The sequence below is a fragment of the Engystomops pustulosus genome, chromosome 5 (assembly GCF_040894005.1).
Source record: "Engystomops pustulosus chromosome 5, aEngPut4.maternal, whole genome shotgun sequence".
NCBI classification, from domain to species: domain Eukaryota; kingdom Metazoa; phylum Chordata; class Amphibia; order Anura; family Leptodactylidae; genus Engystomops; species Engystomops pustulosus.
Window position 1 is genome coordinate 57,570,148 of NC_092415.1, and position 12,030 is coordinate 57,582,177.

The 12,030-nt window shown below is 41.2% G+C and overlaps 2 protein-coding genes across 6 annotated transcripts in view; both read right to left on the minus strand.

Moving 5' to 3' along the window:
• Nucleotides 1-2,414: 2,414 nt before the first annotated feature.
• Nucleotides 2,415-12,030, minus strand: part of OSBPL1A (oxysterol binding protein like 1A) — a 94,688-nt gene continuing 85,072 nt past the window's right edge. For all 3 annotated transcript variants that reach the window (XM_072152055.1, XM_072152056.1, XM_072152057.1), the window contains 3 exons: nt 8,293-8,416; nt 6,993-7,083; nt 2,415-2,826 (listed from right to left, as the gene is read on the minus strand). In XM_072152055.1, coding sequence (XP_072008156.1) covers nt 2,724-2,826; nt 6,993-7,083; nt 8,293-8,416 — 318 coding nt within the window. In that variant the 3' untranslated portion in view covers nt 2,415-2,723. The remainder of the gene's footprint in view (nt 2,827-6,992; nt 7,084-8,292; nt 8,417-12,030) is intronic.
• Nucleotides 8,531-10,815, minus strand: LOC140132811 (uncharacterized). 3 transcript variants are annotated; one of them, XM_072152059.1, is made up of 2 exons: nt 9,784-10,815; nt 8,531-9,675 (listed from the first exon to the last, which is right to left on the minus strand). In XM_072152059.1, the coding sequence occupies exons 1-2, from the start codon at nt 10,813-10,815 to the stop codon at nt 8,809-8,811; spliced, it is 1,899 nt and encodes a 632-aa protein (XP_072008160.1). In that variant the 3' UTR covers nt 8,531-8,808. The 3 variants fall into 3 exon arrangements, with proteins under 3 accessions (XP_072008160.1, XP_072008159.1, XP_072008161.1); XM_072152058.1 differs by having other exon boundaries at nt 8,532-9,111; nt 9,184-10,815; XM_072152060.1 differs by having other exon boundaries at nt 8,534-9,316; nt 9,566-10,815.

A 12,030-nucleotide genomic window follows, 5' to 3' on the forward strand; every position in this document is an offset into this window, starting at 1 on the left:
GTTAAAAAACAAACACAACATCCATTCTAGACTTGATAGAAACTTTTTAGTTAGCAGTGCCAAATTCTCTTATTTTCTCTAAATTATCAATTGTTGAGTACTTATCCCTACAGATACCTGATCGGAAAAAAGATGTTCGGATACGAAACTTTGCTGAATAGGCACCTCACGTAAAAGAGATATACACATTTTTTATAGTATGTATACTAATGTATACTATACATATACTAATGTCAAAAATATAAATGCATAGTAATAGGCTGCTATAGACAATTTCAATATAGCAAAGTTACCTTCTTGAAGATGAATGGGTAAGGGAGAATTAATGACTATATATTATGCAATGAGACCTCTGTACAACCCATATATATCAGTATAGACCATGCACAGACAATTGTATTAACATCATTACCCAAATTGGATTAGGGGCCCAAGTTTTGTTCTTAGTATGTTGGTTTAAGGCTAGTCACAAGCACCGGATTACTGACATTTACTGCTCTACATTCCATTAATGAATGAGGAGGACCCTATAGATGTAATGTAGAGAAGCGTCTATCTAACCCCTACAACATGGAAGCATAACTGAAAATGTTGTCGTCTCTTGAATATATTTTGCTTTGTAATTCTTTGTGTTCTCTTAAAGCAGTGATGGCGAATCTTTTAGCAGCCAAGTGCCCAAACTGAACCCAAAACTCCCCTAATTTGTCGCGAGGTGCCAACCAAAAATTAAAGCAGTAAATTATTGCTCCCTGTTCAACAACTTTCAATCATATTGACCTCCTGAGGACAGCAACACAGTGGAAAGATGGAAAATTTTCATCATTTTGGCTTCTTTCCAGGGTTCCTCTGTACAGAGAGAATCTTGGGGACAGCAGGAGGTCCTCTAAAGATAATTTGGCCCTGTCTACTCATTCTCCCACTTCCTACAGTCCCAAGTAGCGAAGTCAGTATCAAAATATGACTGAAAGCAGCATCTTTTAAGTTGCTTGGAACTGGAGGAAGATTCTTTGAATCTTTGATGGCCCGGGTGCCCACAGAAAGGCCTCTGGGTGCTGCCTCTGGCATCCGTGCCTTAGGTTCGCCAACATTGTCTTAAAGGAACACTCATCCAAGAGAAAGAATGCTAAAAGTCCAAAAGGATTTTATGACCCAGACAAAAAAACCCTGTAAAAATCCTGTAGAGAACAAAAGGATTATTCCTCATTTACTCTCCATCTTCTCTGTTTCCAGCTGACTAGCCAAAAGGGTGGGGTTTACCAATTTGTTATGTCCTGCGGGAAGCAGGGTACAGTAAGGCGCACATACTAATGCCAGATCCCTGAAATTCAGACCACACACTGACCAGATTTCATAGATCAAGCACAGTACTGGGGACAGGACAACATGTATCAAAGAGATACATTATGCAAGCATTCCCTGCTTGCCAGAAGGATAACGGTGCAATCCCTGTAATCATGATTGTAGTACAGCCCTGTACTGGGAAGCAGGGACTCCTTGAATCATATTTTACCACTATGCAATGGGTCCCATCCCAGATACTATGCTTGGTCTGTGAAATACAACCAGTGCCTGGTCTAGTTATAATGGACAAACACAATTGTATTGCATTGCCTATTGCAGGCTCATGCTGCAGCCAGTTATCGTACAGCCTGTCACAAGAATGCAATGAAGAAAAAAAAAAAAAAAATCGGGACACAGAAATATTGTATTTCCTGGGAGAGATAGAAATATATAAATTAATGTTCACTAAGAGATAACTATTTATATTATAAAGGAAAATATATGATGATGATACAATAAGGAGCAATAAAAGGAGACATTTCTGGGAAAGTTGTGCATTTGTTGGTTTAGAGTTTCTTTAATAGAACATTTAAAAAAAATAATTGGCCAGTCAACCAAATCAATACCATTTGTGACACCTTTTGTTAGCGTGTTAGTGTGTCATGCCTGGCCCGGTCTTGATTGCATTTATAGATGATGATATATGCGGGGCTTAAACATGTATGTAATAAATAAAATATATAATATTATATACATACACACCGTATATATTATAAATAACCTTTTTAGCTCTATTACAGTTAGTATGTAGAATAAACTTGATGGGAATTTCTGCTTGTATCCCTGAAAATCATATCTTTTCACTACAGATAACACATCTCCCTTGAATACATTTATACTGTACATTATAAATGATGCTTATTGAGGAAAGAATTACATTGTATATAAATGCAAAATCCGTAATCCTCAAATCATAGCACCGGTTGCAGAGAGCCACAGAACTATAACTTTCCATATCTGAAATCTAATGAGTTATTGTGCTCATGTCCCCCACATGCCAGCATTATTCACACTTACCTGAACTGTGACGCAGAATATTATGACATCTTTTATATAATGAACATTTTTCCAGCTTATCAAAATAATGTTTATTTCTTAATATATAGATTTTTGTTTCACATAAAATTCAAATCCTAAACATGAATATATCTCTCATCTGCCAGCACCAGTTCAACAATAAGTTTCCTACTGGTGTATATGGACAGAAGGTTGCGTTATATATTGCTTTGTTTTATTTACTTTACAGAAGGCAACTAATCCAGGAGGTGTGCTTCAATTAAGTGCTATGGGGTTGTAAAGGTGCAAGTTGCATGATAAGTCAGAACACATAAATCTACATTTCATAGAGCTGGAAAGACCGCTCACATGGCAATGCGCCACAATCAATAGATATCTGGAAGGTTTGTATAACTTCTGTCCCAGTACTTCCCACAGTAAAGCCAGTCCTGTGCGTTGTTGTGTGGATTAGGACCTTGACGAAACCACCTGCAAAAGGAATACACTTTATGAAAAAGACACAGACACATAATATTTTATTTTATGTACAGTACAGGCACCTTCTCATTCAAAGAGCTTTTTGTATTTTGTAAAATTGTAAAATTGTAGATTTGCACTGAAGCCATAAAAACTATGAACACTCATGAAATAATATACTTAACAAAAAGTGGGAAACAACTGAAAATATGTATTTAATTCTAGGTTCTTCAAAGTAGCCACCTTTTGCTTTGATAACTGCTTTGCACACTCTTGGCATTCTGTTTTTGAGCTTCAAGAGGTAGTAGTCACCTAAAATAGTCTTCCAAAAGTTTTGAAGGAGTTCCCAGAGATGCTTAGCAGTTGTTGTCCCTTTTGCCCTCACTCTGTGGTCCAGCTCACCCCAAACCATCTCGATTGGGTTCAGGTTTGGGGGCTGTGGAAGCCAAGTCATGTGGAGTAGCACCCCATCAGTCTCCTTCTTGATCAAATGGCCCTTTCATAGCCTGGGGTCATTGTCCTGTTCAAAAATAAATGATGGTCCAACTAAACGCAAACCAGATGGAATAGCTGCTGCAAGATGCGGTGGTAACCATGCTGGTTCAGTATATCTTCAATTTTGAATAAATCCCCAACAGTATCACCAGCAAAGCACCCCACACCATCACACCTCATCCTCCACGTTGGGAACCAGGCATGTAGAGTATATTCGTTCACCTTTTTTGCGTCTCTCACAAAGATGGTGGAACCAAAGATCTCAAATCTCAATGGTTTAAGGTCTATTCCTTGGGCTCTTTAGCCCAAAGAAGTCACTTGTGCTTGCTGCCTGTCCTTAGCAGTGGTTTCCTAGCAGCTATTTTACCATGAAGGCTGCTGCACACAGTCTCCTCTTACTAGTTGTTGTAGAGATGTGTCTGCTGCTAGAAATCTGTGTGGCATTGACCTGGTCTCTAACCTGAGCTGCTGTTACCCTGTGATTTCTGAGGCGGGTGATTTAGGATTATCAGCATTGTATCCACCTGACTTCTGCACAACACAACTGATGGTCCCAACCCCATTTAGAAATCTCACTTATTAAACCTGACAGGGCACCTGTGATGTGAAAACCTTTTCTGGTGACTACCTCTTGAAGCTTGTCAATAGAATGCCAAGAGAGTGCAAAGCAGTTCTAAAAGCAGAAGGTGGCTACTTTGAAAAACCTAGAATATAAGACGTATTTTCAGTTGTTTCACACTTTTTTTGGTAAGTATATAATTCCACGTGTATCAATTAATAGTTTTGATGCTTTCAGTGTGAATCTACAATTTTTATAGCATGGAAATACAGAAAACTCCTTGAATGAGAAGGTGTATGCAAACTTTTGGATAGATATATATTACGCACACAATTACATTGCATATATTGCCAGTCCCCACAGACTATGATTCAATACAATAAATATATGCTTGTGATGATATAATCCATCAATCTTTATTAGACAAATTCTTAAGAATTTGTCTAAAACCATAAGCCAAAAACTGGTGCTAACCACCCAGTGAGACATACCAATGAAGCCCATAAAGCTCTAAATAGCACAAAAGGGGAAGAGAAAATATTCTTGCACACTACAGGGAATTTGTGATTATCATCACGACTACACCACCTCCACGCCAAGTGGGACGCTTCCGCCTATAGAGTTTTCCTGCCCAAAACTATTCCAGGTTGGACCTGGCATCGTTTTTCCCGCCTGACGGATGCATCAAGGGGCCTAAGGTAGGCAATTGTTCACATTTTACATATGGGTATTTGTGGTCCAGGGGGTGTTGCGTTTTTTCCTATGGACGGTCATCCGAATTTTAATGTATGTATAGATTTGTCTAATAAAAAAAAAAAATTATGGATTTTATTACCGCAAGTATGTCTGTTATATTCATTCATAGTCTGTGGTGTGTGTAAATACCTCTTGGTGGGTGATAAAAAAAAAAAAAAAAATCTAATTCTCAGTCAAGGTTCCTTTATAACCTTGTAGGGAACGTATAAAAAAAAAATACAGAACACACATCTATATAAGTAAATACTCTTAAGTATTTCACTTTCACTGTAGAAGTCCCAGTTGCAGGGGAAAACAACCCCCAGTGGGAGGAAGTCGCTTGATCAGAGCTGTACCGGGTCTGATAAAACCCAGTAGCTCCGCTTACCTCTTTGAAACGCAGTAATCACGTGGCTGCTATGCCTTTGCCGCTATTCACTACATAGCACTTGTTCAGTCCTATGTTCAGAAGCAATATCAAAATAGCTTCTGCCTTCCCTCTAGGGTCTCACGTGGTTTCTGATCTGAGCAGAAGAAACTGCAGCCACAGTCTGACTGGGCCACCACCATCCTGTAAAAACTACCGGTGGGTCCAGACACCTTTTGGCTCCGTCCCTCTGTGGCTGACCCCGCCCGACCACCCTCTGTGCCAGGACCTTAACTATCTGTGTCCTCTGCACCATCATCTTATTCAGCTCTCAGATCGCGGTTCCACTGCTGCATACCTCTACAGGACAGTATCTGGGGTTTAATTGTTTTAAGTTATTCAGGCGAAATGAGGAAAGGAGAGTGGAGGGGGTGCACACATTTAGACACATCTGCATATAGGGAGGGGATTCTCCAGATGCACTTAATTTCAAAACACAATTCAATCACATCTTGTCAACATGGTCTTAGGCTGCATTCACACAATGGGGGAGATTTATCATAAGTCTCAGAGCAGAACTGTTCTAGTTGCCCACAGCTGTTTATGAAATGAAAGCTGAGCTCTGATTGGTTTCTAGAACAGTTTTACCTCAAACACATTGGGGGGGGGGGGGGGATTTATCATGAAGTTTCTGTGTTTACATTGTGTTTTAAAACACAATGCAAACACAAAGGGAAAATGCAACTACAAATACATCAGCGTTTTTCCCATCATTGTGATGCGTTTTGCCTAAAGCATTGGAGGAATGAAAATGCATTGTGTGAATGCAGCATAAGAATGTACAGCTAATATTTCCATGCCCTAGGCCTCCCAGTCTGACACTGATGACAGTAATAAAGTAAAAATCGGTAGAAGCACCGCCCACCGTCTAAACACAATTGGGGCTGGTTTATTAAGACTGGCGTATTGAACGTCAGTCTTCGTATATCCGGCATACAGTACGCTGGCGGGTAGAATATTATTATATAAATACTCTTTTATAATGTACAGAGGTAAACTTCTCCAACAGAACTAAATTTCTGACAGCTTGGACCTACAGGTGCACCTCAATAAATTAGAATATCAGTAAAAAGTAATTAATTTTTTTTCAGTAATTCAGTTCAAAAAGTGAAACTCAGATATTATATATAGTCATGCAGAAAGAGTGAACTTTTTCATGTGTTTAATATTATATAATTTAGTATTGAGATAGTTAAAAGGGTATTCCAGGAATCAGCATAATTCATATACAAATGGGTCCTTAAAATATAAGCTTATATGTAATTAGTTGTTAGGAATTAAAATGCTACTGGCCCTTTAATCAGTCTGTTAATTTCCTTTGCGCGGTTCGTTGCAGAGCATACACAGGACAGAAGATGGCCGCTGGTCACATGTCCACATCACATGTCCTGCACCTGTCTGGGCAGGTCATGTGATCACCACTATGTTTGGCTGTAGTCGGTTGGTTGCAGTGCATCCAGTATGGACAGTGTTGTGGTGATGGCAGTAACACATCATTACTATGGTAACAGAGCAAGAAAACCTGTTACATCATCACTGGGAGCAGAGCATAAGAGGGAGGAGGAGTTACTGAGAACTAAAGGATCTTGGGACTTGTAGTTTCCAGTGGCAGCCATCTTTGTGATAACTCTGCATACTTTAGAGAGGCCATAAAATTTAGTGAATCATAAAATCAAACTATTTAAGCACCAATTTGTGACTAATGACATTGAGTTTTGTTACATTCATTAATTTATAGCATCATGGTTTTTTTGTATCAGACGTTCATATTCCCGGAATCGCCCTTTAAGGTCTCTCACAGTGGATGTCTACCTAGCATGTCAATTTCATCTTTTTAAGTGGGAGAACTTGGACAAAGTAAAGCAGCACTTTTACTATCTGGATAGAATTGTGTTCTGGTTTAGGTTCTTGGCTGAATGGTTACACTTTTAAATATACAAGTGCTGTTTTTTTTTTTTTAACCTTGTTTTCCAGTCCTCATCAGACTTAGAACGGTTCTTCCGAGCAGCTCTTTGTTTTTCCTCTAGCCTCTTCTTTTCTTCACTTGCCGTGTCTTGCAAAAAGAAAACATTATGATTATTTTTTTATTATTGGTTTTTAATAATATAGTTAATGCAAAAGAGGTCTTTACGGGATCTGTGCAGTTTGTATAAACCAAAAAGCTTTGTATACATAGCTTTTATAGTTTTCTGAAAAAGTGGCTGTAACAAAACTCAGTCAAAACATTTGTCTTGATTATTATTAAATAACATCTATATAGATCTAAACCAATTTTTTTTAAATATGTATCTATATAAATGTTCTCTTTGATTTACTATAGCCTGTTTTTCCCATACAATTTGACTGATCTGCTCAGAGAAACATGCATTTCTGTTCTCTGATGGTAATAGAAGTTCAATACTGATGACAATTCATCCTAAATAAGCTTTTATGAACTACGAGGAGATCAGAACAAGGATCCCTGAATGGGGATAAATAGGGTATTAACGTAGAAGATGGTGCAAGCGGCCTTATAGATTCTTCAGGTTTCTATTTTAGCTTTGTAAAACTCTAAATATATAAGTCTTTCAATTAGTTTTGGCTGCCTTTTAGGTCAATAAAGTTAAAGTAGTTGTCCAGAAGTAGTAAAACAGAGAGACAAACACACTGTCATACAAAGTATGGCAGTAGAGCTTGATATTGCAGCTCAGCCCTATCCACTTAAATGTCGCTAAGCTGCACACAGGCCCCTGGACTTATATGGACACAAAAAGTGATGAAGAAGGGGTGTTTACCGGACAAAATGGCTACAGACAGCCAATTAGCTGAGATGTTGGGTTTTAGACCCCCAGCAAATCTGAAACTCATCAGCAGTTTTATTGATGGTAGACGTGTCTTACTATGAAGTTCCTAAATTGTAACAATGTTTCTAAAGACTTCTATAGGCCATGATTGCGGAAATATACAGTTATAAAAATTATGCTAGTTAGTCTGGGGCCCTCTGTGTATGTCACCGGAGAACCTTGTCTTTTTATCCGCTACAATAAAAGTCCCACCCGTGCATAGAGCAGGTGACGGGCGGTACTTGTATCAAAACGGGAGTGAATAAAAGACAAGGTTCTCTGAGGGCCTCCAGTGACATAATCCAGAGTGTTTAGCATCATTTTTATAACTCTAGATTGCCGCAATTCATCAGGAACTTCTTAGTAGGACATGTAAGACAGATGGTAGATGTCCTTCAAAATGAACATGTAACCAAATAGTTGATTTTCTATAACATTACCAATATCTCCATTTTCCATTGCCCGAATATCAGGACGCAGTCTGCAATCTGTCTTGGGTATTATTGTTTCCATGCCCTTATCAAATTCATTCAAGGCCATAGCAAAGTGGGTGAAGTTGTACATCTATAAGAAAATAATAATAATTCAAACATAGAAAAATTGTGAATTAGACTCACCGGTAATTCGGTTTCCATCTAGTCCTCCATGACGGCCCACTAGGAGGATGACCCTTGACCTCTGTAGGGACAGGAAGCAGAGAGGTTAAAAGCCTCCCCCCACATCCTCCCGCCAGTGTCTACCAAATAACTACACCAGTGGAAGATACAACATATTTTTATTCTGTCTTGTTAGAATCACATACAGAATTTTCAAAGAAGTGAAAGAAACATGGGAGGGAAAAATATATAGGCCGTCATGGAGGACTAGATGGAAACCGAATTACCGGTGAGTCTAATTCACAATTTCCATAACGTCCCCCATGACGGCCCACTAGGAGATCTACAAAATTAGTAGAGTTAGGGTGGGACCACAGCCTGGAGAACCTTCTGACCGAAGGCGAGATCCTGTGAGTTGGGTAAGTCCAGCCGATAGTGTTTTGCAAAGGTGGATGAAGAAACCCAGGTGGCGGCTCTGCAGATTTGTTCAAGAGAAGCGCCCCTCTTCTCTGCCCAGGAGGCGGATATGGCTCTGGTGGAATGGGCTTTAAGGTTAGGAGGAACTTCCTTCCCTTGTTCTGTGTAACAGGAGGCTATGGCAGTCTTTAACCATCTGGCGATCGTGGTTTTGGATGCCTTTACCCCTTTGTTCTTCCCCTGAAACTGAACAAAGAGATTGTGATCTTTGCGCCAAGGTTTCGTAGCTTTTAAGTACTCTAAGACCGAGCGCCTTACATCCAGGGAATGCCACTCCAATTCCTTGCTTGAAGAAGGATTCCCGTAGAATGATGGAAGAATTATTTCTTGGTTCTTGTGAAACCTGGACGCCACTTTAGGAACAAAGCTTGGATCCAGAGTCAAAGTTATCCTGTCAGGGAGAATACACATATAGGGTTCTCTAATAGAAATGGCTTGGAGTTCCCCCAGCCTTCTAGCTGAGGTCACAGCTACTAATAAGGAAGTTTTTAAGGTTAGGTTTTTTATACTAGCGTCTTTTAAAGGCTCAAAGGGAGGCCTGGAGAGAGCATCTAGAACCAGGGAGAGATCCCAGGAGGGAACCCGTTTCAGAACCTGAGGCCTAATTCTATTTGCAGCAGCAATAAATCTTTTGACCCACCTGTGGTCCGCCAGGGGTTGGTCGAAGAATGCGCTCAGAGCCGAAATTTGGACTTTCAAAGTGCTAGTAGAAAGACCAATTTCTAGTCCTTTTTGCAGGAAGTCTAGTACCTGTAAAATATTTGGGTTAGACTGAGAGGGGGGATTAGCCCCACAAAAGGTCACAAACTTTTTCCATATCTTATGGTATATGGCGAAAGTAACCTTTTTCCTACTTGCCTTCAACGTAGTTATTACGGCCCGAGAGAGACCTTGGGACCTTAGGAACTCGAACTCAGGATCCAAGCCGCCAGACGGAGTCTTCCTGGATCGGGATGGAAAATCGGACCTTGGTATAGCAGGTCCTTCTGAATCGGTAGAATAAAGGGTTGCTGGACAGATAGGGACCTCAGCAGTGGGTACCAGCTTCTTTTTGGCCAGTTTGGGCAGATCAGGATCACCCTTGACCGGTCGAGCAAGATTTTCCTGAGTACTCTCGCAATTAGGGGAATTGGGGGAAAGGCATACATAAGACTTCCGCTCCAACGATGGCTGAACGCGTCCAAGTGATCTCTGGACTCGCCGGCCTCCAGAGAGAAGTATTGTTGGCATTTTGAATTCTCCCTCGTGGCGAATAGGTCTATTTGGGGCATGCCCCAGACGCTGGTTAGATGTAGGAAGATTTCCTGGTTGAGACACCATTCGTTCGGTAGGATCTCTCTCCTGCTGAGATAATCCGCTTCTCTGTTGAGGGATCCCTTCAAATGGGTGGCAGAGATGGAAAGGATGTTTTCTTCCGCCCACTGGAAGATGGTACGAGCCAGACTCGATAATACTGGAGATCTTGTACCCCCTTGTCTCCTTAAATAGGACACTGTCGAGACGTTGTCCGAGAGAATGTGGATATGATGATCCCTCAGATAGGCTGTGTTCGATCTTAGCGCTTCCCAGACCGCTCTTAACTCCCTGTAGTTTGAGCTGCTTTTTGCTTGGGCTAGAGTCCAGGACCCCTGCTCGTAGTGGGAAGGAAGGATTGCTCCCCAGCCTGAGCTGCTTGCGTCCGTCACTATGGTGATGGTTGGGAGGTGGTGCCAACATACTCCTTTCTCTAGGTTCCTTGATTCCATCCACCACAGCAGGTCCCTCTTTACAAAGGAAGGAATCCGCCGGATCTTCTTGTCTAGACCTGAAGACTTCCTGTTCCAGAAGGTTAGGATCCAACTCTGAAGGATCCGAGTATGGCTCTGACTCCAGGCGACCGCAGGTAGGCATGCTGTGAGGAGCCCCAGGATCTTCATCGCCTGTCTGACTGGTACAGAGTCCTTCCGTCTGAATGAACGAATCTGATGCCTTATGTTGGATATTTTCTCCTGAGGAAGAAAAGACATTTGGTGAGTTGAGTCTAGAATGATCCCTAGAAAGGTCTTTCGAGTGGAGGGTACTAAACTTGATTTTTTCAGGTTGATTAACCACCCCAACTCTGTTAAAATTCTTAGGGAAGACTCTCTTGCCAAGATTAGTTTTTGTTTGTCTTTCCCTATAATTAGCAAATCGTCTAGGTAAGGGATGATTGATATGTCTTGTAGTCTTAAAAAGGCTACCACCTCCACCATGATCTTGGTAAAGACCCTTGGAGCCGATGAAATACCGAATGGAAGTGCACGGAATTGAAAGTGTAAGACAGAGCCCTCGGGAGAGAGAACCGAGAATCTTAGGAATCTCTGAGATGAGGGGTGAATAGGTACATGGTAATATGCGTCTTTTAGATCTAAAGTGCACATATAGGAGCCTGTGTGAATAAGTTGGGTAGCTGTTCTTACCGACTCCATGCGAAATCTTCTGTAAACGATGAAGCGGTTTAGCTCTTTCAAGTTGATAATTAGGCGATTTGATCCGTCTGGTTTTTTGACAAGGAACAACGGGGAGTAGAATCCCAATTTTTCTTGTTCTTGAGGGACCGGCACCACCACTCCCATGTGGATTAGATGAAACACTTCCTGCCAAATGAAGGAATGTGTAGAATGAGAGAGAGAGGGTAAGGGAGCGACAAACCTTGGAGAAGGGGGGGGTGATGAGAATTCTATCCTGTAGCCTGATTCCAAGATAGATAGTACCCAGGGATTCGAGGTGACCTTTGTCCACTGGGATAGGAATCCCAGGAGACGCCCCCCCACTCTGGCGTCATTGTTTCTTGTTTCCTGGACCCTCTGGGAGGTTAGAGAAAAGGAACCCCCTTCCCCTTCCTCCTTTGGGATAACTCCACCGTCCTTGCTTACCTTTGCCACGGTAAGTCTCTCCGGTGTTCCTAAAAGGACGAAAGGAAGATTTCTTGGGTACTGTTTTGGACTCTGGAAATCCCCTTTTTCTGTCGGACGCCTTTTCGAGTATAGCGTCCAATTCGGGTCCGAACACAAAGTCTCCGGAGAAAGGAATGCTGCACAATTTGGATTTAGAGCGGATGTCCCCGCTCCACTGTTTCAGCCATAA